Source organism: Drosophila miranda, chromosome 2 (genome assembly GCF_003369915.1).
Source record: "Drosophila miranda strain MSH22 chromosome 2, D.miranda_PacBio2.1, whole genome shotgun sequence".
NCBI lineage: Eukaryota > Metazoa > Arthropoda > Insecta > Diptera > Drosophilidae > Drosophila > Drosophila miranda.
This window is the reverse complement of record NC_046675.1, coordinates 933,092-959,787: the sequence shown is the minus strand read 5'-3', so window position 1 is coordinate 959,787 and position 26,696 is coordinate 933,092. Positions and strand designations below refer to the sequence as shown.

At 48.6% G+C, this 26,696-nt stretch overlaps 4 protein-coding genes across 5 annotated transcripts; 2 read left to right on the top strand and 2 right to left on the bottom strand.

The window, feature by feature from the left end:
• Positions 1-3: 3 nt before the first annotated feature.
• Positions 4-2,317, top strand: LOC108157852 (prolyl 4-hydroxylase subunit alpha-2). The gene is made up of 8 exons (XM_017290056.2): positions 4-22; positions 140-359; positions 423-725; positions 793-977; positions 1,040-1,170; positions 1,222-1,722; positions 1,774-1,939; positions 1,997-2,317. The coding sequence occupies exons 2-8, from the start codon at positions 172-174 to the stop codon at positions 2,065-2,067; spliced, it is 1,545 nt and encodes a 514-aa protein (XP_017145545.1). The 5' UTR covers positions 4-22; positions 140-171; the 3' UTR covers positions 2,068-2,317.
• A 13,284-nt stretch (positions 2,318-15,601) lies between these two features.
• Positions 15,602-19,614, bottom strand: LOC108154070 (prolyl 4-hydroxylase subunit alpha-2-like). Of its 2 annotated transcripts, none has more exons than XM_017284162.2 (8): positions 19,514-19,614; positions 18,826-19,088; positions 18,609-18,760; positions 18,403-18,553; positions 18,152-18,345; positions 17,465-18,093; positions 17,234-17,402; positions 15,602-17,175 (listed from the first exon to the last, which is right to left on the bottom strand). In XM_017284162.2, exons 2-8 carry the CDS (start codon positions 19,032-19,034, stop codon positions 17,099-17,101), a joined length of 1,581 nt encoding a protein of 526 aa, XP_017139651.2. In that variant the 5' UTR covers positions 19,035-19,088; positions 19,514-19,614; the 3' UTR covers positions 15,602-17,098. The 2 variants fall into 2 exon arrangements, with proteins under 2 accessions (XP_017139651.2, XP_033245640.1); XM_033389749.1 differs by lacking the exon at positions 19,514-19,614 and adding an exon at positions 19,218-19,334.
• Positions 19,615-20,020: 406 nt separating this feature from the next.
• On the top strand, positions 20,021-22,618 carry LOC108154069 (prolyl 4-hydroxylase subunit alpha-1-like). The gene is made up of 5 exons (XM_033389747.1): positions 20,021-20,292; positions 20,352-20,654; positions 20,711-21,563; positions 21,626-21,794; positions 21,869-22,618. Exons 1-5 carry the CDS (start codon positions 20,027-20,029, stop codon positions 21,958-21,960), a joined length of 1,683 nt encoding a protein of 560 aa, XP_033245638.1. The 5' UTR covers positions 20,021-20,026; the 3' UTR covers positions 21,961-22,618.
• A 342-nt stretch (positions 22,619-22,960) lies between these two features.
• LOC108157754 (prolyl 4-hydroxylase subunit alpha-2-like) lies at positions 22,961-25,348 on the bottom strand. Its single transcript, XM_033389748.1, has 7 exons — positions 25,008-25,348; positions 24,788-24,939; positions 24,582-24,732; positions 24,331-24,524; positions 23,641-24,272; positions 23,410-23,578; positions 22,961-23,351 (listed from the first exon to the last, which is right to left on the bottom strand). The coding sequence occupies exons 1-7, from the start codon at positions 25,214-25,216 to the stop codon at positions 23,275-23,277; spliced, it is 1,584 nt and encodes a 527-aa protein (XP_033245639.1). The 5' UTR covers positions 25,217-25,348; the 3' UTR covers positions 22,961-23,274.
• Positions 25,349-26,696: the final 1,348 nt, after the last annotated feature.

Here is a 26,696-nt window from a genome sequence, read left to right as displayed (position 1 = left end):
TTGGATTACGGGACGGCAAAAGGTGAGTTGGCTGGCTCTTCCACACAATCCGATTTCCCAGGACCACGTGGTGGTTGATTTCTGGCTGTCAAAGTAGGCCTGCGTAATCAAAGCATACGGAAATTATTTATTTGTCCAGCTTCCAGACGGGAAACCTATCCCACATTCAAGATGCAGATTCAGTGCTGTCTACTGTCTTTATTGCTCCTGCCCCTTGTTGCAGCAGGATCTCTTACCGGAGCGGAGTACTCCCTCTCAGTGGTGTCGATGAAGCCACTCGTGGAGCTGGAGACAAAGCTGATCCAAAACCTTGGCGACTATGTAAAGGCCCTGGAGCACAAGCTGCAGATACTCCGCAGGTGAGGGAAACTTCCGTGCACAAGCGATTCAGGTGCAGATTCTGTAAGAGATTCCTTCTGCAGGCACATTTCAGAGATGCGATTGGAGAACGAGAAGGCGCAACGCAATGTAGTCCTCTATCTGTCCCATCCACTCAACGCCTTCGCCCTCATCCGACGGCTGCACCTCGACTGGGTGCAGTGGCGGAAATACATGGAGCAGCCCGTGGGAGGGGCGCAGATGCGAAGCTTTGACGCCTGGCGGGACCATCTCCCCACGCAGTTGGATCTGCAGGATGCGTGCAATGGGATAGCCCGCATTCAGGACATCTACGGCCTCCAGGAGAAGCATATCATGAGGGGACAGCTGGCCGGCATTAAATACAAGTGAGTACAAATACATGGGAAAAGTGATATATGTATGCCTGATTCCCACACGTATATATCCCTGCAGCATCAGCATGTCCACTGGCGATATTTTCGCTGTGGGCCAACACTTGTCGAGGACCACAAACGCCAAAGAAGCCGTTCCTTGGCTGGAGGAAGTGAAAAGGCGCCTGCGAAACCAAACGCCCGGACCCCTGGCTGTGGATAAAGCAGAGGTCCTGTTGCTGTTGGCAGAGACGTACATCAAATCGAGTATGGAGGATCCTTGAAGAGGAACTGCTTCAACTAATGAACCCAATGACCTGATTTTCCAGAGCACTATGCAGAGGCTCTGCCCATCCTTGATAGGGCCCTGAAGCACAACATCGCCGACGCTGTGCTCCTGCGTCGCAGGGAGGAGGTCCAGCAGCTGATTACGAAGGAGCCCAGCACCGTCTTGGATAACGTATGTCCCGGGATCATCAATCATTACATTTTATAACCCATTCACCCGCAGGGCGAGCCCAAGGACAATTCCAAAGTGGCTATATTGAAGTGGGGATGCAGAGGCTTCTCCAGAGAGCAGTCCCCTAAGGCACTCCACTGCTGCTACAACTTTACGACTACGCCCTTTCTCCGCCTGGCGCCCCTCAAAATGGAGCTACTGGGGGAGCATCCCTATGTCGTGGTCTACCACGACGTCCTCTCCGACTCGGAGATAGCCGAGATCCTCGAAATGGCAGAGCGAAGGATGGCCAGGACTTCGACCGTGGCGCAACCGAATCGGACTTCGTCGCCGACCCGCACAGCCATGGGCGCATGGCTGAAGCGCTCCAGCAACGCCCTGACGCGTCGCATCGCTCGGCGAGTGAGGGACATGAGTGGCCTCCAGTTGGAGGGATCGGAGCGGATGCAGGTCATCAACTACGGTATCGGGGGGCACTACGTGCCCCACAAGGACTGGTTTACCCAACATCCGAAAGTGATGGGCAATCGCCTGGCCACAGTCCTGTTCTATGTGAGTCGAGCACCTGCCACCGATCTCCTTTGCTAATCCTCCACCTTCCAGCTCACGGACGTGGAGCAGGGCGGCGCCACCATGTTCAATAAGGCCGAGCACAAGGTGCTGCCCCGTCGGGGCACCGCACTCTTCTGGTACAACCTTCACACGGACGGGGAGGGCGATTGGTCCACCACGCATGCCGCCTGCCCTATCATCGTGGGCTCCAAATGGGGTCCGTACTGTCCCTGGATGTGGTTGCCATCTGCTATATCCCTCCCTTTTATTGCAGTGTTGACCCAATGGATACGCGAACGTAACCAGATCTTCATCAGGCCATGCCTGGGCCGCACCTCCGACTAGGATTAGCCCTCATTCAGCTCGTATTTGGCACACAGACATGGGTAAACGGATACTAACAGGGACACGGATGCGGCGGAGCAGCGGGCGGGAGATCATAGACAAACAAATTTCCGGCATAATCACTTTACACACTTAACAAAATCCGACAGCAGCCCCCAACCAGATCCAGCTCCACCCAGCAGCTCCATCTCCTGCTTAAATGCCTTTTAAAATGCCAACACGGAAAAAATAAAGTGCTGAGTGGTTGATAGTCGTCGTCCATGGGATGTGGCTATGGCTATGGCAATTGCTATGGTTCTAGGGCGAAGGTAAACCCAAAGGCAACCGCAGCCACATTTTAGCATACTCCTAGAAGGAGGCCGCTGCCACTGCCACTGCCACCGCCACTCCTGGTACTCCTCCTGGCGATGGCGTCTAGTGTCTGACACCGCGTACGTGACGTGCAACTTAATGTTTCAATTAGAGGTGAAGTGGCGCCCACCAGTGGGGCATGTGGCATGGTGGCATGAGGTTATCGTTACCGTTTGGCACCGTATCTCCATCTCTCGGCACGGGGGCCATGTGCTTTGGGAGTATCTCTATCAGTCTCTGCACTTATCTGCTTTTAAAAACTTTTAATAATGAACTCTCGCCCACCGCCAAGCGACGTGTCAGTGGCAGCCATCAGACCTTTGGCCCCATCCCCTTCCCCTGACCCCAGCACCCACGCTGACTCTGCAGTTTTGTTTAGTCTCCAGTCTCCCGAAAGCACCTTTTTGCGTATTTGCATGCAGTTTGGAGTGCTATTTAATTAAATGTATTTAACAAGAGATTCCATTAAAGGTCGCCAGACTTCAGTTGCGATAGAAGCTATCCTCAAATATTGCTCCATCTGGGAATCATTCTAAAGATCTCTCAGTTGAAGCTACAGTATCAAAGTGGGCAGAGAGAAAGGTTACCCTGGCCTTTGCCCAAACACCTTTTAATAAAGCGAACGCACTGTCTCTCAATAAATAAAAAATTGCCGACATATGCGAAAAAGTCTTGCTGCTGAATGCTGAATGAATCAAGTGGCTAACGAATGAGCCACCATCCAACCAGAGGGACTTCCAGGAGCACTTCTTCATAGCAAAGGGCAAGCCCTTGAGGGAAGCGTCCTGCTGGCAGTCGGCTATGCCTAGACTAGATGTTCGCACACCGGAATTGTACCTAAAAAACGAATTTCGTTTTGATTGTGTGCACTTTATGTGGTGTCCTGTGGACAGTATCCTTCCCCCTGGAGCCACAGAGCCACATAGATGATTACATATGCGCAGACCAATAATTTTGCCCAACGTGAGAGAGGGAGAGAGAGAGAGGGAGGAAGGAACGTATCCTATCCAACAAGGTTAAGAAATCCTGCAGCAAGCGGAGGCTGAGGCGGAGTCGGAGGCAGCATTGATTGTATAAATCTAGTAAAATGTTTTATATGCGCATCGAAGACGAATGGGGGCGAAAAAGGGGCAGAAGGAAGAGCGGAAAAGGGTTACATTTTGTGGTCAATGAAGGAAATATGATTTGGATTTTCGTTACTTTGATTACACACATTACATGCGAAAAATGAAAAAGTAGCAGACCCACCCGCAGACGCCCAGACCCCAGACAGCGGAGAGACACACACAGGCCAAAGGGGTCAACCGATGCAGCTATATATATGAACATGTCGTCCATATATATACGAGTGTATGCGTATACATATGTATTTGGATATCCCAATGTACACGCCACAACGTGTGTTAAATTTCAAGTTGCGGTCTGCGGCCCATCGTAAAGCATTTGATGGGAGGAAATTGAGTTTTTCTTTTTGAGAAGCAGCTGCTCGAAGGAAAGAAAAAGCAATAGACATGCCTGGCCCCCTGCCCCTTCCTCAGGGTCATTTGGGTTGCGAAAATCGATAAATCGATTCGAACACATTTAAATTTAAATCCCAAAAGATATCTCAGCGATATGCCAACGATCGATCGACACCTTTCAACACCTTCAACAGGCCGCAAGGTGAGCTGTCGCTATTTATACCTGAACAAATCAATGAGGTGGGGGCAATGCGCCCGATCAATCGATCGACCGACTGACGAATCGTTCGGAGGTGCTGACAGGTGCCAAGGCTGCAGCCGCCCAGAGACGAGAGCATTGTCCCCCCCTCTCGATCGATCGATGGTCTCGATGCACTACACAGCGAAAAAAAACTTTCGAAAATCAAATTTATCTGAAAATTAAGTAAAAATCACTTGAAAAATTCAATATTTGGGGAATCTAACATTAAAAAAAAATGGGTTTTGAAATGAGTTGAGATTCACACTAGACCAGACACTCCTTTTTCGTCGAATCAAAAGCCTTCCAGTGTTAAAGAACAAATTCTGGATCTTATGTGCAGGTCCACGGTTCTCATATCCTCTTGTCCCATAGTGGGTATCACCAAAGACCAAGGAATGTCATCTAAATTTTGTTTTTGGATTCTGTGGACCGACTCAGCTGCTTAGGCATTGGTGAGCAGACGACGTCGAGTAGGCATCGAGTCCGCGGTCAGAGACAAAGCATCCTCTGTCCACGGGGCATCACGAAAAGCTAATGGAAATCTATCTAAAAACTGCAGTCTGACCCCTCATTGTCTGATATTAGACACATCTTAGCAGTATTTGAATTAGTTTATCTACTTGACTCCCCGTGGAGGGAGTATTTGCCATCAGTGTGGGCCACGTCAGACAATTGGCCGGAGAGTCCGAGTCCAAAACTCAGTCCCGAATACCGTTTCAAAATTGATTAAACGTACAGTCAGTGGAGTGGACGGTCGACGGCTTACAATCAATTATGGGACGACAAATTTGACATGTGTGTGTCCCGAAGAGAGAGAGAGTGGAATGTGGAATGGAGACTGATTGCATAATCTGGGGGCAGTGGACAGTGCCTCACAGTTGCATACAAATCGCAATCAGAATAGAGCCAGTCAGTGGAAATCAATGCCAAAGTTGATTTACGTGTGCGGACTGACGGACGGTCGGAGGGACGCGTTGACGGAGGGACGGCCAATTGTCCTCCAGTGGAGCGCAACAGTCAGTCGTCGCATGGCATGGCCATATCGCAATGATTCGAACAGGGACAGACCGAATGCAGCTAAACGAATTATGTCTAATGGCATTTCAGGTTGAAATGCGATTAAAATGCAATTTGAAATGCAAAACATTTCCCTCTCCCTCCCCTCTGCGAATGTGCGAGTGGGGAGGAAGGACGACTCCTCTTGTTCGACACTTTAAGAGTCTGTGGCGTTTGGCGTCTCGACATTGTCTGGCCAAAGCCAGAGGCTGGCCGTTGGCCAAAAACTACTCATTCTTCAGGTCTATTCTGTTTTTGTTCTGTTCTGTTCTGCTCTGGCATCCAACATTTGTTATGTGTTGTGGTCATGTTTTGTGCTCTGCGCCCTACGGCTACGTCTGGCACCTGGCTGACCGACCGACCGACCGACCGACCGACCGAACCATTAAGGGGCTGCGATAGATTGACTTCAAATGTTTTAGAAAATCTTAAATCGCGCAGCGCAGATTTATGTGCAGTCCGTGCGACAATTAAAACTCCATTGCGCTGACAATGAAGCCAGTGATGCAGGGTGGCAGGGGGAAGGCCAGGAAAAACCAGGGAAAACTATTTTCACTGTGCCAAGAAATTCTGTTGCCAGTTCTTCCTGGGTTTTGTTTGTACCTTTTGTGTCACCTCAGACTGCGGCTTCCCTCCTCGACGACAACGAAGCATAATTTATGCGTTGGCCAGACGCCTTGGATATGGAGATGCAGTTGGAGATGGAGAAAGAGGATGGGGATGGGGATGGGGATGGGGATGGGGATGGGGATGGGGATGGAGATGGGTATGCAGAGACCTAGCCAGCGGACACATTGCTAGACAAGCGAACATGACAGCGGCTATGTCGCTCGTCGTCTGCTTTGTTCGCTCCTCCCCAAGCTTCTGGGGACATTCACGTGGAAAAAGTGCAGCCAGCAGCAACAAACGTGGAAATTATTTTAATTAAAGCAGCGGCAAAAACACCCAGAACTAGGAAGGAGAACCAAAAGGAGGCAAGTCGAACACTAAATGCCCTGGCACTGAGACGGGTAGATCATCTACAAAGACAGGGAGAGTCCCAAGAACAAAGTACAGAATATTGCATCACAAGAGACTGAGTGGTAGATGAATACTGATTTCTTCTCTACTCCAAGGCACATGTCTCCTTGAAGCTATTGCTTTTCCCTATTGAATTGTAAGAAAAATACGATTATCTATATATATATTTTATAGGTATATGGTACAAATAACATTGATCCTAGAAATCCTGATAAATTATACAAAACAAAAGACATTATCCCGAAAATATGAACAAATCAAGTAAATAATTTGTACAAATAATGTCAGACAATTAGCGGCTTATCGTATTCGATATGTGATCATGCTATTGAGTGCCATCTCTAGAGCCAGCGATACTCAGAGCGATGCCAATTAGTGGCATCCCACCTTCTAGGCAGCAGTCGTTGATAGAGTATCTATATGTACCCCCTATCCCCTTTCCCCTTAGGTAGACAAGACAGAAGCAGACAATGGGCCCGAGGTGTGTGCCAGCGGAATGGTACGTATACTTTTGGGAGAGAGAGTAGGGTATGGGGGCGGGGGGTGGTATCCGCATGTACGCTCGATTTACGCTCTGCATTTGTCATGATCTGTTTGTTTTGATGTATGGCCAAGTGATTAATTTAGCCAGATCGCGGAGTTTGTCGCCGAGTCGTTTGCCGCAGGCGCAGTGCAGGGCCGCGCAGAGGCCACTTGATTTATTTCGCTCGATTTGCACTTTGTTAGCGGAGTGCTCTCGTTCTCCCCTCTCTACTCTCTCCACCCGTGGATCTGCGGATCAGATCTACTTGCGAAATAAATGCAAACTTAATAGAACACTCTTCTACTCCTCCCCGAAACCATGCCACACGATTTTCCTCCTGCTCCTCCCCCTCACAAGGGCGGTGTGTGTGTGTGCTCGACATATTGATTACAGTTTTTATGGAGCCATCACCTGCCTCCCCTGGTCTGTCGCCCCTCATTTGCATATCTATAGACTCGACAGACAGGCAGATACTCCCCTCGCCAATAGGTAAACCGATTCCGAACGGAATCAAATCAAGGCAAATGCTCGCCCGGCAGCTGTGTCCCGCGCACGGAGCGAGAGCGAGAGACACCTTCTTCCAGGGCGAAAGTATCTTCGTGTGCGAATGTATCTGCGCTGTGGTGTAACATCTGCACACACCTCCGCACACAATTTGATTTTATGTTTGCACACGAAGCAACAATTTCATTGTTTGCAAAATAATTGCAAACCTTACCAGCAGCTGCGTCCCGTTCCGTCTCCCCGGCAAAATCTCTGAATCCACTCCGAATCCAGCAGTTCGCAGGAGAGTGGAGGATGGGCTGTGGCACATGCCACACTTCTAGAGTGGAAATAAAAAGAGAAAAGTCCCAGAGAGCAGCCCCAAACAATTAGCACGGAAACAATGGATCTGCAGTCCGATATTTTTGGTTTCGTCTGATGGCTCCCTAAAAATGGATTATTGGGGGCATTGCGGCATAAATTCAGATGCACTCGTTCCCCCACTCGATGTGTGGCTTTCAACAGGCGGAAGTTCAGTCCATTTAATGCACGAATTTCGCGCCACTCCCGCCTGCCCCCAAATGCGTCTGTGTCTTTTTTTCAGCCACCGGATGGCCGGATGGCGGGGAGTGTCACAAAAAGGTGAACCGCAGAATGGTTTTTCGCCCGGCAACAAAAAAATATTCGGCACTGGAAACGTTTCCGCTCTTTGGGGCTTCCATCTGTACACAGAAACAGAGCCTCCGAAAAGTGGGTCTAGTTTCGGGGCCCCCAATCGATACGAATCTCGAGAGGAATGGCCTGTGATTCTCCTCCAATAAAGGAGCAATAATCTTCATAAAACTCAAGTGACTTTTATGGGTGCCAGACCACCTTAACAATTAAGCTTAATTTGAATAATCAAAAGCCAACAAGCGGCGGCAGTGGCAGCAATAGAGGCAGAGGCATAGAGGCGTGCAATAAAAACTTTTGCCAGCCATCGAACCTGACGATAAATTTCCGAGTGAAACAAAAACAAGCGCAACTAATGAAAGGAAATCCCTCCATCCACCAGGAGGCAGAGGTATACGAAGGGGTAGCTGAGGGGTGGCATGGGATGAAGGTTGTTTTGTAAGAAACTTAATTGAAATAATTTTGGCAGGCGTTTCCCCCGGAGAAGGCGGAGGGGGAACCACTCGCCAAAAGTTTTACGACAAACTGAGCAATCAAAGGGTCCAACCCAAGGGAGTATGAGTGGATGGATGGGTGCATGGATGGGTGGATTACCTTTAATATTCGATAAACATCAATGAAGTGAAGGATTTGAAAACTTGTGGAACACATGTAAGTCCCATACCAGGGCGAACTTTTGCAGACAACCAACTCCTTCGGAGCCTTTGGCTATTTGTGCGCCAAACTTTGCCCGTTCTCAGCCTCCCCCATCCTCTCCGTGGAGCAGAGCATCCCGCTTTGTTCTGCTGCTACCTCCAGAGGGAACAGAACAGAACGGAGCGGTACGCGTTGAAGCGCAGCTCGCATCGCGGCTAACGAAGCGCCGGAGGCCGCCAGATACGCGGCGTGTCTTCTGCAGCTCATTAGAATTCATTATAAATTTTGCAGGAGCAGCCACAGGAAACAGAAACAGGGATACAAGCCATAAGGGGAGGAGGAGAGTTCCAGGGGGGACGTACAATCCTCAGACAGATAAATAATCAACACCTGTTTGCCGTTGGCTCTCTGTTTTTGCGCTGTTTCCCGCATCACAGAGTACCGGTGACTATTCGCTAAAAATCGCAGATGGGATAGGGTCAATGGAACTGCAACACAAAGACAGAATAAACAGATCGAACATCCACAGAAAATATATGGAAAAAAGGTATATTTTACATGAATTTCCTATTTTTCTACAGTAGAAACTCTAAACTTTATTCCAGTGTACTTTTAGTACTGCTCCTGTGGTCATTGTCCATAGCATAATGTTTCTATTAGCGGACTTCATGGCTCTTCTGATTTATGCGTCTCGTTTTGGCGGAGTCGCGTTCCACGCTAACAAATTGTGGCACGAACATAACAATTATGAGAGTATTTTTCCTGAAGAGGAAGCTTTAAGTCCGTAGCAGAAATTAGTCAAGAAAATGAAAAGGAGCCACAGAAACAGGAGTAGAGACAGAGACTGGAGACTGGAGACAGGAGACAGGACTCGCATGGCTTATTTAACTTAAACGCAACTCAAAGAAGGAGACAGGAAGAGATGAAGAGATGGCGAGATGGAGAGGCAGAGTGGAAGAACTGCCGAAAAGTCTGTGGCAAAGTAAACGATTAAAATATGCACAACACGAGTAAACATATTCTCAAGAAGTAAATATCCTGAAGGAACAGCAGTAGCAGCAGCAGCAGCAAACGGAGCTCAGGAGCGCATGAAATGTATTTAAAATATGCCAAGTGGCAGACATCCCAACCCCTCATCCCGTCTTCCCTGTCCTCTGTCCGGGAACAGGTCTGGCCTGAGAGGCACGTAGCCAGGGAGCGACGACAGGGAGCACACAATTGGGGAGCTGAAGTCTAAGGAAGAAAAAGGCCAAGACGCAGAAGGAAACGAAACTTGCACGTGGGCACAAAAGGCGCAAGGTAAATAAATATTGTAGCAGAAGATGCCTTTCCTTCCAAAAAGGCACTCTTCCTTCCTCTCTCCCCCCTCCCCTGGTGGCACGTCCTGGTCTTGGGGTCCTGGTAAGATACTTACAAGGATTAAAGAGTCACTCAAGTTAAATGCATTGAAAATGAACCAAAAGAAGCGTAAAAATGTTGCGCACTCTGACGGAACTTGTTCTTCAGCAATGGGAAAGTCGGGAATCGGGATTGGGAAATGGGGAAAATGTCTAAGGAAGCGGTCTAAGGAAGTGGGTGTCCTGTAGGTGTACTGTGGCTGTTCTGCTCTAGGTGCTCTCCTTACTCTAGTACTCGTGCTCGTACTCTCCTTCTGGCACTTTTAATTTTACTCACAGTTTATTCAATCTTCTTGGTACGAGTATCGTGGTATCTTCGAGAACGTTTTCTGTCTCCGTTCTGGAGATTGCCCTACCCTCCTGCCTCTGCCTCTCCGCTGAGTGGCAGTTGTTGATTTAGCGGTGCTTAAATTGAGTCGTATTAGTGGGAGTCGGATTAAGGCCCCAGAGCAGCTTCCGGCTTGCGGTTTTACTTCTTCAAGTTTTCTTCTGAAGTTGAGGCTGGAGAACCCGTGATGGGTTCAATTCATCAGGAATAAGTGCATTTTGGGGTGTTTAACGTTCAAACATTGTACCTACCTTTTGATGTTTTAAGGAATTTCTGATTCACTCTTTCTCTGCTTTTCTCTGAATATTGCCATTGCTATTGAGCTGTTGAAGCTCAATTAAAGGTCGAGCTTGTTCGATTCTTAGATGCACATTTATTGGTCAGAGAAAGTGAAAGTATATGCTTTCCCTTTTCGCATATTACCTCTTACCGTTTTCATTTGAGTCGCTTAACCCTCGAGTAGGCGCAATTAAAAAACAAACAAAAAACGAACCCCCAAATGCCAGTTGGTGGGTGGGGTTTCCTTTCCCATTCCCTGCACTCGGGGCTCCACTTGCATTTTCCATTTCCATTTGCATTTGCACTCGCAATGTCTGTTATTATTGCTGTTGATAAAAGATTGCACAATGTTTACTCCCCTTTTGTCCCTTCTCCCTGCACGTTCCACCAATGTGTTGCAACATTTTTCCCGAATGTGCAATGCAAATTTGCGGCCGATGCGGGGTAATTGCCGCTCATTATGGTCAGGCAAATGTGTGTGGCCGACCATTTGGCCATTCCATTGCCATTTGCCAGTCCCAGTCCCAGTCCCAGTTTCTAGAGAAGAGGGATGGCCGAGGACCAGAACCAGAACCAGGAGCTGATAAGACAAATGCTGCATCCACCTGCCACTCCCACATACACACACACACACTCTCCTGGCCATCCCCTCCTCCGATGGCACTCGCTTTTAATGCAATTTTTACATTTCTCCCGCACCCAAAAGGAGAGGGGGAACGGGACGAGGACGAGGTCTGCGGACAGTGCATCGGAACGGAACGGAACGGAACGGACTCCCCGACTCATAAGTCACTTTAATGGGCTTTCAATGAGGTGTGTGCCCCGGGAGGAGGCTGTGGCAGGGGGCGGGGAGCGGGGAGCGTGGCAAACATTACGCAAATGCATTAATGGCATTTTAATGTTGAGGTATTCCAGCCATAGGCCACTGTCCATAGTCCACAGTCCCCAGTCCGGGGCACACCCCCACCTGGGGGAAAAGTCCTCCCTCTCCCCCTTGGAAGAGAGTTCTCCCGGAATTCCAACAATTCCAAAATTACAGAACTATAAAAACAAGCGCCAGGCGGCGGAAAAACTTTAAATGACGATAAAACAGTTTGACAAAACTTGAAACCACACGAAACCCTGGAAAAGGTAGAAGGAACCCCTCCTTCTCACTTGCAACCGCAGCAGCCATCCACCACTCCCCCCTCCAACCGTGTGGCACAACCAGGGAATTTTCACACACTGAAATGTTTCAGGGAAAAGCGTAGGGAAAATGATAAATTATTTCTGAGCAAAGGCCGCAAGAATTTTCTGCTAAGAAGCCAAAAGTGCGACATTCTCCAGGAGGGGGTGTACTGCAGGGGTGGGGGGCATAGTGGAAATGTTGGGAAATCGTTTTCCATGAGATTTATTGTGGAAGCTTCGGTTAACCGAAAGGTTCGTTGTCCTTTTGGCCCAGGAATCTGGAATTTATGCGACTCCCACAGCGTTTGTCATGTCTGGGGATTCATCTATGAATGGAATGGAATTCAAGACTTGCACCTACAAAACTACTCTACTCTATATCTTTTGATCTGCTTTAGAATCCCATAAATATCGCAAATATTTATTTATTTATAGAATGATAGAAATATATAAATGTGGAGCTCTAAGACTTATCAAATCTCCCACTCCATCCAGCCCACACCGATCTCATCCCACAGAAAAGCTTAATTTCCCGGAAAATGTCCACAATTAACGGGGGGGGGGGGGGGGGGGGGGGGGGGGGGGGGGGGGGGGGGGGGCGAAACAGCGGGGGTGGTTTGGCATTGGAATTAATTCACAGCCACAGCCACGGAATGAACTTTGACACCTCATGCAACAATTTTGCGGTGAACAAACCTTTTTGGGACTTTCACAACTTTTATGTGGAAATCTCTCTACGTTTTCTATTTTTTTGTTGGGTTCGTCTCCTGCTGGCAGCATTTGCTGGCATTTCACTTGGCATTTAATGAGCCCGGACCGATGTCGACAGCAACATTATTATTCCAAATAAAAGCGCATTATGCTGGATTATCAACTGAAAAAAAGGGAGGGAGAGAGAGAGAGAAAGCCCCGAAATGCGAGAATCCCCATATGGAAGGAAAGGTAGGAAATGCGAAAACTTAATTTCCATGTGGTATGCGATGGTCCCCCCTGCAGCGCCGCATTCCACTGTCCTCCCACTGGACATGGGACACATGGGACACTTGACCAGTAGTCGCCCCATCCCACCCTTCTGGCAGGGGTTTGCTTAATGAATGTGCCGAGTGTCCCGTCCTGTCCCGTCCGGAATCCTCTTTCATTCTGATGCTGCTACTGCTGCTGTCCCCTGTATCTGCCTCTGCCTCGCAATTAAATGTGAAAATGTTGAAAATAATTTGCATTACGTATGCGCCCCGTCTCCCGTACTACTTCAGGACACCCCATCCCCTGGCCCTGGCCGAATCTAACGGCTTATCGCATGCAATTAAGGTAGTTCCCCGAGAAAAAGGGTTTTATTTGCTTTTTTGGGGAATTTAATTACTGCAAGGATTTAATTATGTCATCCTGCCTCTCTCTCTCTCTCTCTGTCTCTTTGGGGGCGAGGGAAAGGCGAAGCTTAGTCCACTTTGGGGCATATGTCAGCAGGGATAGAGCCTGGAATCGGACTCAAGGACTGCGTTAAGCTCCCGGCGAATTGTTCAATGAATCGTCAAGTATTTTTATGCAGCCTTTGCATGGCAGGAGCAGTCGAGAGGACAATTTGTGGAGGACAAAGCCCGGGGATCTGCCACAGTCAATTTACCTGCATTGTCCTGCAGCCTCCTGCCTCCTCTCCTGATCCTGGGGCTCCTCTGGTGTTTTTTTCGCACTTTGAGGATTCTTTTCATGGGTTCTGCTCTGTTATTTTAAATCCTGGCTCCACAGAAAAAAGAATCAACTCCTGCGCTGCACTGCGCTGACAATGAGCGGAAATGAATTATGTTTGGAGGCTCGACACCTAGCCAGGACCTCCTCCATTCAGACTCCTGCCGCTCCTGTGCATTGTGCGAGTGCATTTCGTTGCGTTGTTGCACAGTGCCTGCCAGTTTATTGTTGCACGCAGCAGAGGCAGAAGGGGCAGCAGCAGCACCACCAGCACCAGTAGCAGACAAATAAATCAATGACAGCGCGACTTTATTGTTTCGCTCGCAGAAATATTGCCTTTATATAAAATAAAACAGAAGCCGCCAGCCTCGAACAGGAGCAGGTCCTGCGATCGTGAATGGCTGATAAATAATAAAATACCTATAGGCTGTGTCTCCTGTCCCCTGGGTGTCCAGCGGCAGCTCCTCCTCCCTTTCTATATACGATATATATTAAATGGCCTGCGGTCTGGGATCTGGGCTCTGGGCTCTGGCAGGGGTTCGTTCTATTGACAAATTTTGAATGATGAACGGGGCAATAAAAATGCATTAATTGTGGCTGCCAGACCAAAGGATAGCCAGGATACCCTTCAAGCCAGTATAACTTCATCTGACAGCCCCACTTCTAAATATGATTATCCTCGGCAACACTTTCACTCTCCCCGAAAGAGGAAACGGAAACATCTGGCAGAGTCCACTTTTAGGGGCAGGAGCTGCGGCAGGAGACAAGTTTCCAAGTGAAAACAAACTCCGGGAAGAGCTGCTCTCTATTGGAGAACTCGAAACTTAAACTCAATTTTTCGCACAACAATGCGCTCATAATTACTACGGGCAGGCAGGCAGTATGTCTGTCTTTCACTCTGAAAGATACAGGATGCAGGAGGTTTCAGGAGGTGGCTGCGGGTTGAGCAAATCAAATCAGAAACTTTAAATCTTGAGGAAACAGGACACTACTACTACTACCCCTTCCAATGCCTCCTTCTAATACACGACAAATACACGAGAGAACTCATTCAATCGTCAGTTCCAGCAATTACACGCATTTTGCGCAATTTAAGCCAAATGCTAACGACAGGACGAGCCAAACGACCGACCAGCAACCGACAAGCGACAAGCGACAACCAGCAAACGACATTCGACCTTTGGGCTGCACCTTCGAACAGAAGAGGAGGGAGCTCCGTGGGGGAGTAGGGGCCGGGGGGGGGGGGGGGGGGGGGGGGGGGGGGGGGGGGGGGGGGGGGGCACTCTTTGATGAACAAAAAGTACCGGAGTGGCAGCATACTGTAAATCACAAAAGTAACTTCTTGCCATACGCCTGCCACACGGATACGGATGTCATCCGTTGCAGATCGTTCGAGCGCAAAATTTAACAATGACACACAGACGCACACAGAGGGAAAGTTTGCTCCGAGGGAAACAGCGGGATGTGGGTGTGGGTGTGGGTGTGTGGATGGACCAGAGAGATAATACCTAACACACCTAAAAACCCAAACAGAGATACAGATACAGAGTGAGAGGCGGAGTGGGGCTGTGTCAGGGGGGAGATACTTTTGGCTTTCGGCCTTTTGGGCCAGGCAGCAACATGTTTGCCTCTGGATAGGGGCAGAGATTCGCATTCGCTCAAGCAGAAGCTGTCATGTCCAGCAGCAGGGATTCTCTACAGAGAATCTCTCTCGTTCTCTCCACAGGAGAAAGGGGTGCAAATGAGGAGCATGGTGGATAGGGGAGTGTGTGGCAACACTTAAAAGTCACACGGGCGTGGCAAGTTAAATGAAATGCACAATTGATGTGGCCATTGTCCATCTCTCCCCCACACATCTCTCTCTCTCTCTCTCTCTCTCTCTCAGTGTATCTCTGTGTTAGGTCCTGCAAGTGACAGGATGTGCGTGTAGCACAGAGTTGGGGGAGGGGGAGTAGGAGATGGAGATACCTGCCTGAGGAGCGAGACAAATGCAAGGACAGCAAAAACGGAGCAGCAGCAACAGCAACAGCAACAGCCACAGCCAAGTAGCGGCAACAGCTGTCGCCTTCTCCTGTGGCACTCCCCCACCTCATCCTCCCGACGGCAAGCATCCATATGTGTGGGAACAGAGTGTACAAATTTCAATCAATAACCGTAACGATAACATTGTCAGCAGGAGCACAGCAACTCACATTCCACCGTAAAGAAGGACGAAGTAGAGTCAGAGAAAACGAATTCCAGATACTCTTTTCATATATTGCAATTAAAGAATACAGTTGGATGTACACATATAACATAAAGGTGAGAAATGTATAGACTTAGCCAATGTGTCTCCCAAAACTTTGATTTTTTTGTGTGTCTCGGTGTCTCTTGATCTGAACTATAGCTTTTGATATATTTCTATATTCGGTAGATCCATCAGGGCCTACGCCGTCATCGATCAAACGATCAAACATCGATCAGAAGCATCTCTTCCGCTCCCACGAGCGGCACGTTCTGTGGTGACTCTCTGCCCGCTGCCTGCTCTGCGGTCACGTCTGCGGTCCGCTCAGGTGGGGCTCTGCGCCGGTGCTCTTCGGTTTAATTAAATCGGTGCGTGTCGCTATCAATGCGCGCCGCTTATCAGTGGGCCACAGACACAGCACAACATCAGAGCAACAGAAATAGCAATGGAAATACCAATAGCAATAATAATCATGGTAAGCATTTATCTTTGGCGCCGAAAGCGACAGTTGGCTCCGGCACTCAGACAGAGCAAGACGCCACAGAGCGAGCTATGAAGTGGAGGATTCTGCTTTTCACACTGATCGCACACTGGGGATGGGTACAGGTCCAATGTCAGGTCGAAGGGGAACAGAGCCACTCCACATCGGTGGCGGGAATGGTGAAGCTCCTCGAGGTGGAGGCACCACACACCGAAATCAATTGACTGTCAATTAAATCCATGATAAGAGCAGTCTACAGTCAAACTCCAACATTGGGAAGGTAACTTTAATTAAATTTGGGAGCTGACTTCATCAACGTCTGAACGTCTGGGTATACCAGTCATTTTAGATGATCATTGTATACTCCGTGTGGTGCCCAGGCTCACGCTTCAGGAGAGTCTCGGCGAAGGGATTCGCGTCTTTGCTGAGCCACTAAAGCCGCTGGTGCAGTCCGAGAAGATTGACTTCAAGCGTCAGGGGTCCAAGCCGTAAGACATATACATTTGCACATACGTATGGTTGCTTTGACTGCTTCTTGGGGCACTTGAGGTGCTCCCCTGGGTCTCACGAATTCCTTCCTCTTTAGGTAATATTCAGTGCGTTCGTTCAGAAAACGATTGTCCTCCACGCATTTCACGGAAAATAAAAACGTTTCAGGAACGATTGCAAGTAAAGATTTCTTTTTTCCAGCTGTTTCACACTTTTATTCGATGCTTCTTTTTCCGGATATAGCTCCGGATATTGCTGTAAATTCTATCATCATCAGAGTATATCCTAATCTTCCATAGTCTACTTATCTTAAAGATATATTGTGAATATAATATAATGTTACAGAGAATTTTGGGTTTTTAGGAAGTACTATGGGAATCTTCCGAATTTTCCAAGTTCGGTCAGGCTGCTGCGACTTTTTTTTTCAAAAAGGAATGAAACTAAGTAATCTATGGAAACCCCAACAGAGTATCGCCACCCCTTTCTGGAAAATTCTTCCTTCTGGCTATGGCAAAAATTTAATATACCACATCTTGATGCTCTATGAGTGCCTATTCCCTGGCCGATAGGTGGGCTGGATAAACATTTGATCCAGCTCGTGTATCCAGCAGGAAAGGACTGCAAAAGAGATGACAAATTTTAGCTGGAGGAATGAAAACCCACAAGAAATACTCACTTGTTTTGGTGCCATCGATGACGGGGCAGGCACCGTGAAGGGTTCGACTGTCCAGATCGTGTGTCTCCCCCCGCATATTGTACCAAAAGAGGACCTTGCCCCGCTCCGAGGGGACCTTAAGCTGTAGATCAGTAAAGGCAGTGGAGCCGCCGTGTTTCACATCGTTCAGCTTCGAGGGAGAGAGAGGTAATCCTTCAGTTATCCTTCAAAAAGAGCTTCGATCAGACTCACGTAGAAGAGGACAGTGGCCATGCGGTCGCCTCTGGCCTTGTTCAGAGAGGAGGTATTAAAGTAGTCGAAGTGGATATCGTAGTGGCCACCGTAGCCGTATTTTATCAGCTGCATGTCCTGACGATCGTTCATTATTAAGCCGGTTAGGTCGTGTATGCGCCTGAAGATACGTTGTATCACTGCCCGGCCCGAGACGTCCATATTATCGTCGGGGAGCCAGGCGCCCAGGGCTGTGCGCCTCTTGCTGGTGGACATCTTATTTCCCTTTCCATCAAACACGACACTGCGTTTCAGAAGCGGCTCAGTAACTCTCTCCACTTCGGCTATTTCCGCGTCGGAGAGAACATTGTGGTAGACCACGATATAAGGATCCAGCGAGAGCTCCTCCATCCGTAGGGGGCCCAGGCGCAGGAAGGGAGTGGTTGTGGTATTGTAGCGACAGTGCAGACGCGAGGGTTTATTTTGGTGCGAGGAGCGGCAGATCTGATTGAATTCCTCGGGAAGAAAGGGCATCAGTTCCCACGAAACAGGGACGTGTCTCGTGTTTCTGTAGAGGGTGAGCAGACGCTCCGAGTGCTCCGCCAGAGCTGGGTGGCCCATCAGTGTCGTTCGAGCGTCCTTCTCCATGTCTGATAATGAATGAAAGATAGATCTTCAGCATAGGAATGTCGGATCATGATCATTTACCCATCTCCACGAGGCAGCGGGCCAGGAGCATGAAGACTTCCCTTGAGGCCAATCCCAGCACATCGTAGACCGAATAATACTCTGGATTTACCAGATCGAAGATGTAGTGAAGCCATTCGTGGGCATTTTCGTACTCCCCCCACTGGAAGAATAGGGTTCCCAGAGAGAGGCAGTCAATGGCTGAAATGCTACTACTGTAGGAGGAACATGGAATGAACGGATGATACAGAGTAATCCTGCTGGAGTTATACTTGTACTGCACGCCATCGATTAGCCCCTGGACAAGATCCGCTGGCTCCACATTATAGGTGAGAATAATCCGATAAATAGCCTCCGTGGCTTCCTCAGTCTCTTCTACTGAAGGAAATTTCGTTGCCTTGTTTTTGAGGATATTAATCTGATCTGAATAGAAAGCGTGGCGATTATATCCATTATTCTTTCGAAGATTTACACTCACCCTGCCCCACAGGCTGTCGCATGAACTTCTCCAAATGCCGCCAGTCCTCATGCATGTGTCGGATGAGTTGGAAACTGTGCAGCGGATTCGATAGGTACTCCTCCTCCCTGCCCTTCGAATCCTCCAGAGGTATTTGCATCGCCTTTGCACATCTGTGGGAGCGCCCAACACCACCCAAGTGATTGAAACGGTTCTCAGTAGTTATCTCGAGTCTCACCTCTGCAGCACGTCGACTTTTTCCTGCAACTCTTCAGCATATTGCACTAGGTTTGAGATCAGCTCCCTGTCCAGCAGGAGCAGCTCCATTCGATCAGCCATTGAGGTCATAAGCTCCTTGGGTGGATAGGAGCTCGTTTCGGTGCTCGTCTGACTCTGACTCTGACCAGCAGCACTCGTGAGGATTAGGAGGACCAGCAGTGGCAGCATTGTAGTGTTGGATGTGATAAGTTACAAAAAGTCATCAAAAGCACAACATATCATCTGAAAAACAGAAAGGGGTTGATATTATTTATATTCCGCAGTTTTCTTAAGTGGTACTAATATATGTATGTATCTCGGGACCAAGTATTTTTCTCAGGGTATTCTTTCGTTGCCTTCTTTACAATTTACCGTTTGTTATTATCCACTGTCTGTCCCATTGCTGTGTAGGTGTTAGTGAGAGAGTGCGCAGGAGAGAGACGACTCGCTCAGAGAGGATCAAAGGGGACAAAATGAAGCAAGCGCGCGTTGAGCGTGTTCCTCTGCAGCAGTGTGTATGGGTTAGAAAGGGAAAGAGCGACATGGTTGTTGGGTAACAGGCAATGATTGTCTTAGAGGAATGGTTTGTCAAATCTCAGAGAGCAGTATTCACTGTTTGAAGATTGCAATGGAAACTGATGTGAATTATAATAGAGTTTTTTCGGTACCTATAAATTTGACTTGGAACTTGGTACACTAGAATTCTAGAAAGTCTCACAAGGAACTGTTTTATTCTTCATAAGCTGTTGATCGTTGCACCTCGGCTGCGGAGCTTAAAGCTTCTTTCGGCTTCGGCTTCGACTTCGGCTTAAAGCGTCAGCGTCGTTGACTTTTTGAGAGCGGCTGATAAGCGATCGGCACGTTGGCCTACGTGTGGGAGGCGGTGGGACGTGCGTCGGCCTGCATAGAAGGCGCGACTGCAGCTGGCGATCGGTGTCGGATTGCGTCTGGAGAACGCACTAGGGCTCTGTATTGCATTGAGACTTCCCGTTTGTTTATGCAGGTAATCGATTTGAAAATGTGTTTGTTGCGTTCCTGTCATACTCCTCTTTATTACATTCCCCGTAAATCAGTGGCATCACAATTCAGTGCTTATCAAGCGTACTTCCAGCTGTGGTTTGATACAGCTACATATTTACATCACTTTTTGACCGCAACGAATGCCCGATGACATGCTATTTATGCATCGATTTTCCATCACCCACTCGCTGGCAAAGCGATACTCACGAAAGATGACTCCCATAATGCGGATGCTGGCACTTGGACTCGGCCTGGCCTCCGTGGCTGAGGGCTGGTACGATGAGACTGTGAAAGACCACACCCACCGCAAGAACTATGTCGTCTCGGAGCAGAGCAGACTGCAGCTTGTGGAGCAGGACTTCGAGCTGGCGGCGAATCTCAACGCATACGCGGAGGAGCTGCAGAAGAAGATCAGTGTGCTGAGGAGGTGAGTTAAGGGGGAGAGTTTCTTCTGGGACTGGTCTTAGATCTAATCTGTGGTCTTAGAGTGGCTGAGAATTGGCGGCGGGCTTTGGACGAGGCAAAGGGCAGGGAGGAGGAGTACCTATCGAGTCCGCTGCACAGTTTCCCGCTCATCCGCACGTTGCACGAGGACTGGGGCCCCGTGGAGAGGCTCATGCAGCAACTCGTGGGGCAAGAGCAGATCGCTGCGTTGGAGCTGATGCGGGAGCATCTTCCTGGGGCGGACGATGTGGCAGAGGCCATGTGGGGAATTTTCCGCATTGTCCACACGCATAATCTCGAACCGAAGGATGTGGCCGAGGGAGTCCTGGATGGCATCCAGTACAGGTGGGTACCGCTGAGAGATCCTGTATGCAGATTGTTGATATTCCTCGCTCTTAAAGGGGTCGGCTCTCTGCTTTGGACTGCCAGGCGCTGGGGAAGTTCTACTTCCACGTAGCCGACTACCAGACAGCCATCAAGTGGCTGACCCTGTCCCAAGATCTGATGGAGGAGCAACCTCTGGAGTACTACGAGGAGCTGGGGGCCACGAGCAGTGGCATTACCCTTCTGCTGGCCCGCTGCCTGGTGGCCTTAGACAGAATCGACGAGGCACAGATTCTTCTGAGGGGGGACAAGACGTTCGGGGACAGGGCCTACCACATCGTATCGCACTTCCAGGAGCATCCACCGCAGCAATCCATCAACATTGGGAGCAGGGCCTTCACAGAGAAATTTAACCGCCTCTGCAGTTCCATGAGCAGACGGAAGACGGACGGATCCGCAGCCCACTCGAAGCCTTCGCGCCTGCATTGTCGCTACAATGCCACAACCACAGCCTTCCTGCGACTGGCCCCCCTACGGATGGAGGAGCTCTCCTTGGACCCCTACATCGTGCTGTACCACAATGTCCTGAGCGACGAAGAGATGGCGAAGCTGGAAAACATGAGCACCCCTCTGCTACACCGCGCGCGCGTCTTCGATAAGGAGACAAAAAAGCCCAAAATCTCACCCGTCCGCTCCGCCGATGAAGTCGGGATCCCGAACCCCAAGTTGGTGACAGAGGATATACAGCTGGTGGAGTGCATTCAGAAACGAATGACGGATCTCACGGGCCTCGTGCTAGCGAGCATGAGACGTATTCAATTTCTAAAGTACGGCTTTGGCGGGATCTACGTGCCCCACCACGACTTCTTCAGCGTGCACACAGAGACCTCCCGTCTCCATGGTGATCGCATTGCCACCGTGATCTTCTACGTGGGTACTCCCAGTGGAATCCAAAGAATTTCGACTCATTTCTCTAGATTATGTTTGCACAGCTGAACGATGTGGAGCATGGGGGGGCCACTGCCTTCCCCAATTTGGATCTGGTGGTGCCCACGGAGCGGGGCGCAGTCCTCTTCTGGCACAACATGGATGGCGAGACATACGACCTTGACTATCGCACCCTCCACGGCGCCTGTCCCGTTATCGTTGGCACTAAAATGGGTGAGTCGGGAGGATGTATCTGTATACTCGCGTAGATAGTATGTCGACATATAACTATTATTTTTTCCGTACAGTGATGGCGCGCTGGATATACGAGTGGGATCAGATGTTTGTGAAGTCTACCTACCATCCACCTCGGCAGAAGGACTATAGGCAATTTAATTAAGACTTCAGCTGTTGAATAGCGCACGGGTGCAGCGACTCAAGTACTGACTCGCTGATAATATTTTTGAAGAGCGGCGCTCTGGGAAATCTTCTCTTAGCTGTTAAGAGTAATATATCCTCTAAGTGAGGGTAATTTGAGTGGGAACAGAGGATTAAAACACTTGCTTTGAAGCTAAGATCCCAACAAGACAAAGATTCAATTACGTGCTTGTACATAGCCCACAAAAATTTGTTGAAAATTGGACCACTATATCATAGAGTATTGATGGTAGGCACAAAGGTTGCTGATAAAACCAGAGCTTTCAAAGTTCTTTCAAATCGCAGCATCACGGCTTCGCTTTGGGCTACTGTGTGCGCGAGGCCATAAAAAAGATCAAATTTATCCGAGATGAGGTAGAATTGGATTAAAATCATTGGAATGTATTAGAAACAGGAACAGATTAGATACAGGCACTAAAGAACAATGACATTTAAAAGGGATAAGTCATAAATTCCACAGTTCTGGCATTGTCCAAAATTATTCGGCGGGAGTGTTACTCCTTTCAAGTGATTTTAAACAAACACTTCCTCACATTTGGTGGCCATGCGAATAGGCTAATCCATTTTTCACCTTCTTCCCAAAAACCCACAATTTTGTAATCGAGATTGTATGAACAATATTCAAATATACTGTACAAAATGTAAACATAATCAAGTATGCTTTGATCTATTTGTGTATATGTGCTACGTGTTTCGTGACTGCGAAGTAAATAATTAAGAACAGCAATTTGTTGAACTTTTGCGCAAGGAAAACTTTTTTGACTGTCGACTGTAGGAACGAACAGGAAGAACAGACGAAAAAATCAAAGATTACGAAAATGTGCGTGTGAGCACGTTGGTTGGCCCCACTCCCACTCCCGTACCACGCATTACTTCTTATCGAAGTCACAAAGGTGTCCGACACCTGATAGATAGATTCTATCTTTTGAAACAAATCTAATGACAAATCTTATGTGCTCTAGTTCCATTTAAAATGACCAAAAGCCTATGTATTTATTTTAATCTTCAATAGTCTGCTAGACATGATACACTTTTAATGGAATTTGGAAGAATTTTTTCATAAAGAATATATTGTTACAGAGAATATTGGATTTTCAGGAAGTACTATGGGAATCCTCCGAATTTTCCAAGTTCGGTCAGGTTGCTGGGACTGTTCGTTTCAAAAAAGAATGAAACTAAGTAATCTATGGAAACCCCAACAGAGTATCGCCACCCCTTTCTGGAAAACTCTTCCTTCTGGCTATGGCAAAAATTTAATATACCACATCTTGATGCTCTATGAGTGTTTATTCCCTGGCCGATAGGTGGGCTGGATAAACATTTGATCCAGCTCGTGTATCCAGCAGGAAAGGACTGCAAAAGAGATGACACATTTTAGCTGGAGGAATGAAAGCCGACAAGAAATACTCACTTGTTTTGGTGCCATCGATGACGGGGCAGGCACCGTGAAGGGTTCGACTGTCCAGATCGTGTGTCTCCCCCCGCATATTGTACCAAAAGAGGACCTTGCCCCGCTCCGAGGGGACCTTAAGCTGTAGATCGGTAAAGGCAGTGGAGCCGCCGTGTTTCACATCGTTCAGCTTCGAGGGAGAGAGAGGTAATCCTTCAGTTATCCTTCAAAAAGAGCTTCGATCAGACTCACGTAGAAGATGACAGTGGCCATGCGGTCGCCTCTGGCCTTGGTGATCGGAGAGGAGGTATTAAAGTAGTCGAAGTGGATATCGTAGTGGCCACCGTAGCCGTATTTTATCAGCTGCATGTCCTGACGATCGTTCATTATTAAGCCGGTTAGGTCGTGTATGCGCCTGAAGATACGTTGTATCACTGACCGGCCCGAGACGTCCATATTATCGTCGGGGAGCCAGGCGCCCAGGGCTGAGCGCTTCTTGCTGGTGGACATCTTATTTCCCTTTCCATCAAACACGACACTGCGTTTCAGAAGCGGCTCAGTAACTCTCTCCACTTCGGCTATTTCCGCGTCGGAGAGAACATTGTGGTAGACCACGATATAAGGATCCAGCGAGAGCTCCTCCATCCGTAGGGGGCCCAGGCGCAGGAAGGGAGTGGTTGTGGTATTGTAGCGACAGTGCAGACGCGAGGGTTTATTTTGGTGCGAGGAGCGGCAGATCTGATTGAATTCCTCGGGAAGAAAGGGCATCAGTTCCCACGAAACAGGGACGTGTCTCGTGTTTCTGTAGAGGGTGAGCAGACGCTCCGAGTGCTCCGCCAGAGCTGGGTGGCCCATCAGTGTCGTTCGAGCGTCCTTCTCCATGTCTGATAATGAATGAGAGATAGATCTTCAGCAGAGGAATGTCGGATCATGATCACTCACCCATCTCCACTAGGCAGCGGGCCAGGAGCATTAAGACTTCACTTGAGGCCAATCCCAGCACATCGTAGACCGAATAATACTCTGGATTTATCAGGTCCAAGGAGTAGGCTAACAGTTCTGCAGCCTTGCCGTACTCGCCCCACTGGAAGAATAGGCTTCCAAGAGAGAAGCAATCTATGACTGAAATGCTACTGCTGCAGAAGGATTTTGGAATAAACGGCTGAAGTAGAGTAAGCCTGCTGGAGACCTACTTGTACTGCACGCCATCGATTAGCCCCTGGACAAGATCCGCTGGCTCCACATTATAGGTGAGAATAATCCGATAAATAGCCTCCGTGGCATCCTCAGTCTCTTCTACTGAAGGAAATTTTGTTGCCTTGTTTTTGAGGATATTAATCTGATCTGAATAGAAAGCGTGGCGATTATATCCATTATTCTTTCGTAGATGTGCACTCACCCTGCCCCACAGGCTGTCGCATGAACTTCTCCAAATGCCGCCAGTCCTCATGCATGTGTCGGATGAGTTGGAAACTGTGCAGCGGATTCGATAGGTACTCCTCCTCCCTGCCCTTCGAAGCCTCGAGAGGTATCCGCATCGCCTTTGCACATCTGTGAGAGCACCCAACCCCACCCAAGCGATTGAAACGAGGGTCGGATCCCGTTATCTCGAGTCTCACCTCTGCAGAACGTCGACTTTTTCCTGCAACTCTTCAGCATATTGCACGAGGTTTGAGATCAGCTCCCTGTCCAGCAGGAGCAGCTCCATTCGGTCTGCCATTGAGGTCATAAACTCCTTGGGTGGATAGGAGCTAGTTTCCGTGCTCGTCTGACTCTGACTCTGACCAGCAGCACTCGTAAGGATTATGAGGATCAGGAGTGGCAGCATTGTAGTGTTGAATGTGATAAGTTACAAACAGTCATCAAAAGCACAACATATCATCTGGAAAGCAGAAAATACCTTTTATTTTGTGCTATTTCGTTTGTTTAAAAAGTGAAGGCCGACTTGAACGTATCGTTTGAATGGAAATAATAAGGTGTTTAATTAGTGAGCTTCGAATGCTGTGAACCAAAGCCAACGGTGGCTGAAGTAAATCGGAGTAATGATTATTAGCTGATTTATCGCCTTTTTTGTTGGAACTTCGGGAAAATCAAATGGAGGAATACATTTCTACACCCTAAGACACCTTTCCATTTATCCCACATATGTCCCTTGCATCCCCTCCTCAAAATCATCATACCCCTCTCTAGACACGCACCACACACCGAACACATCGAAGAACTCGTGCAACTCATTTTGGCGTACATTTGCAATAAATTTTGCCGCCTGTTGACAAGCCGCAAAGTATCCTTTAAACTGGCTAAGCCCGTGTCTCCTTCTTTTTGCCGTGCATCCTTTTGCTGGAGGAGGAGGAGGATTCTACATTCTAGATGGCAAAAAGGAACACCAGCCTGGCAAACGCGATTTTTATCGCAATTCAATAGAGTTTCCGTTACATTACGCTGCTCCGATGTCCTTCGTCCTCCGTTTTGTATCCCATGTCGTGGTCCTGGTCCTGGTCCTGGCCCTGGTCCTTTGTCTAGCTGCGGAACTAACAGCGCCACATTTTGTATCCGTGCGACGTGTCAACGTGTATTGCTTCCGTTTCTCCTGCTTCTTCCCCTTTCTCTTCCTGCTTTTGTACTTTTGTGTGTTATTGCCTCTCGTTTGTGCACCTTGTGGCACGAAAACAAGAATGTTATTGAAATTTTATGTTGTCTGCGATTTCTTTTCGCTTTTCGCTGGGTTTTCTGGATTTACATTTCCCTGGCAGCTGATTTATGGCCTGACGTGTGCTCCTTAGGGGTAGGATGTGGTGACGGGGAGACAGGGGCAGGACCTGCTCCTCAAAGGATGGTCCCATAATTAGCCAGCCGCAGATAATCCTCCCATCCCACTCCATCTCCCAATCAGAAATGGAAAAGGGGTTGGCTTTTTGGAAAACTTTGCGCCTTTTACTTTTATTTTTGTTTCAGCTTTCAGCTTCCGCGGAAATTGAATTACGGGCCTTTGCTCCGCTCTGAAATGTCAATCTTTGAGGTAGAGAGAGAGAGGCAAAGAGAGAGGGTTGTGTCGCAGAAGAGGCAGAAGTCACCTTGAGTGGAGGATTCCTCTCATTAGGATTCCGTTTCTGGATGCTTCGCTTGTTTACCTTGAAATTAAAAATGCGAAAGGAGATTCCTTGAAGATGCCTTCGCTTGAAGGAACCATCTCAGCCAGAAGCCTCGTGCAGAGGCAGATTCCAGTGAATTATTTATGGCACTTGCTCCCTCCCTTGTGGCCCCGCCGAAAGCCGAACGGGAGACACAGAAACAGATTACAAGATTAA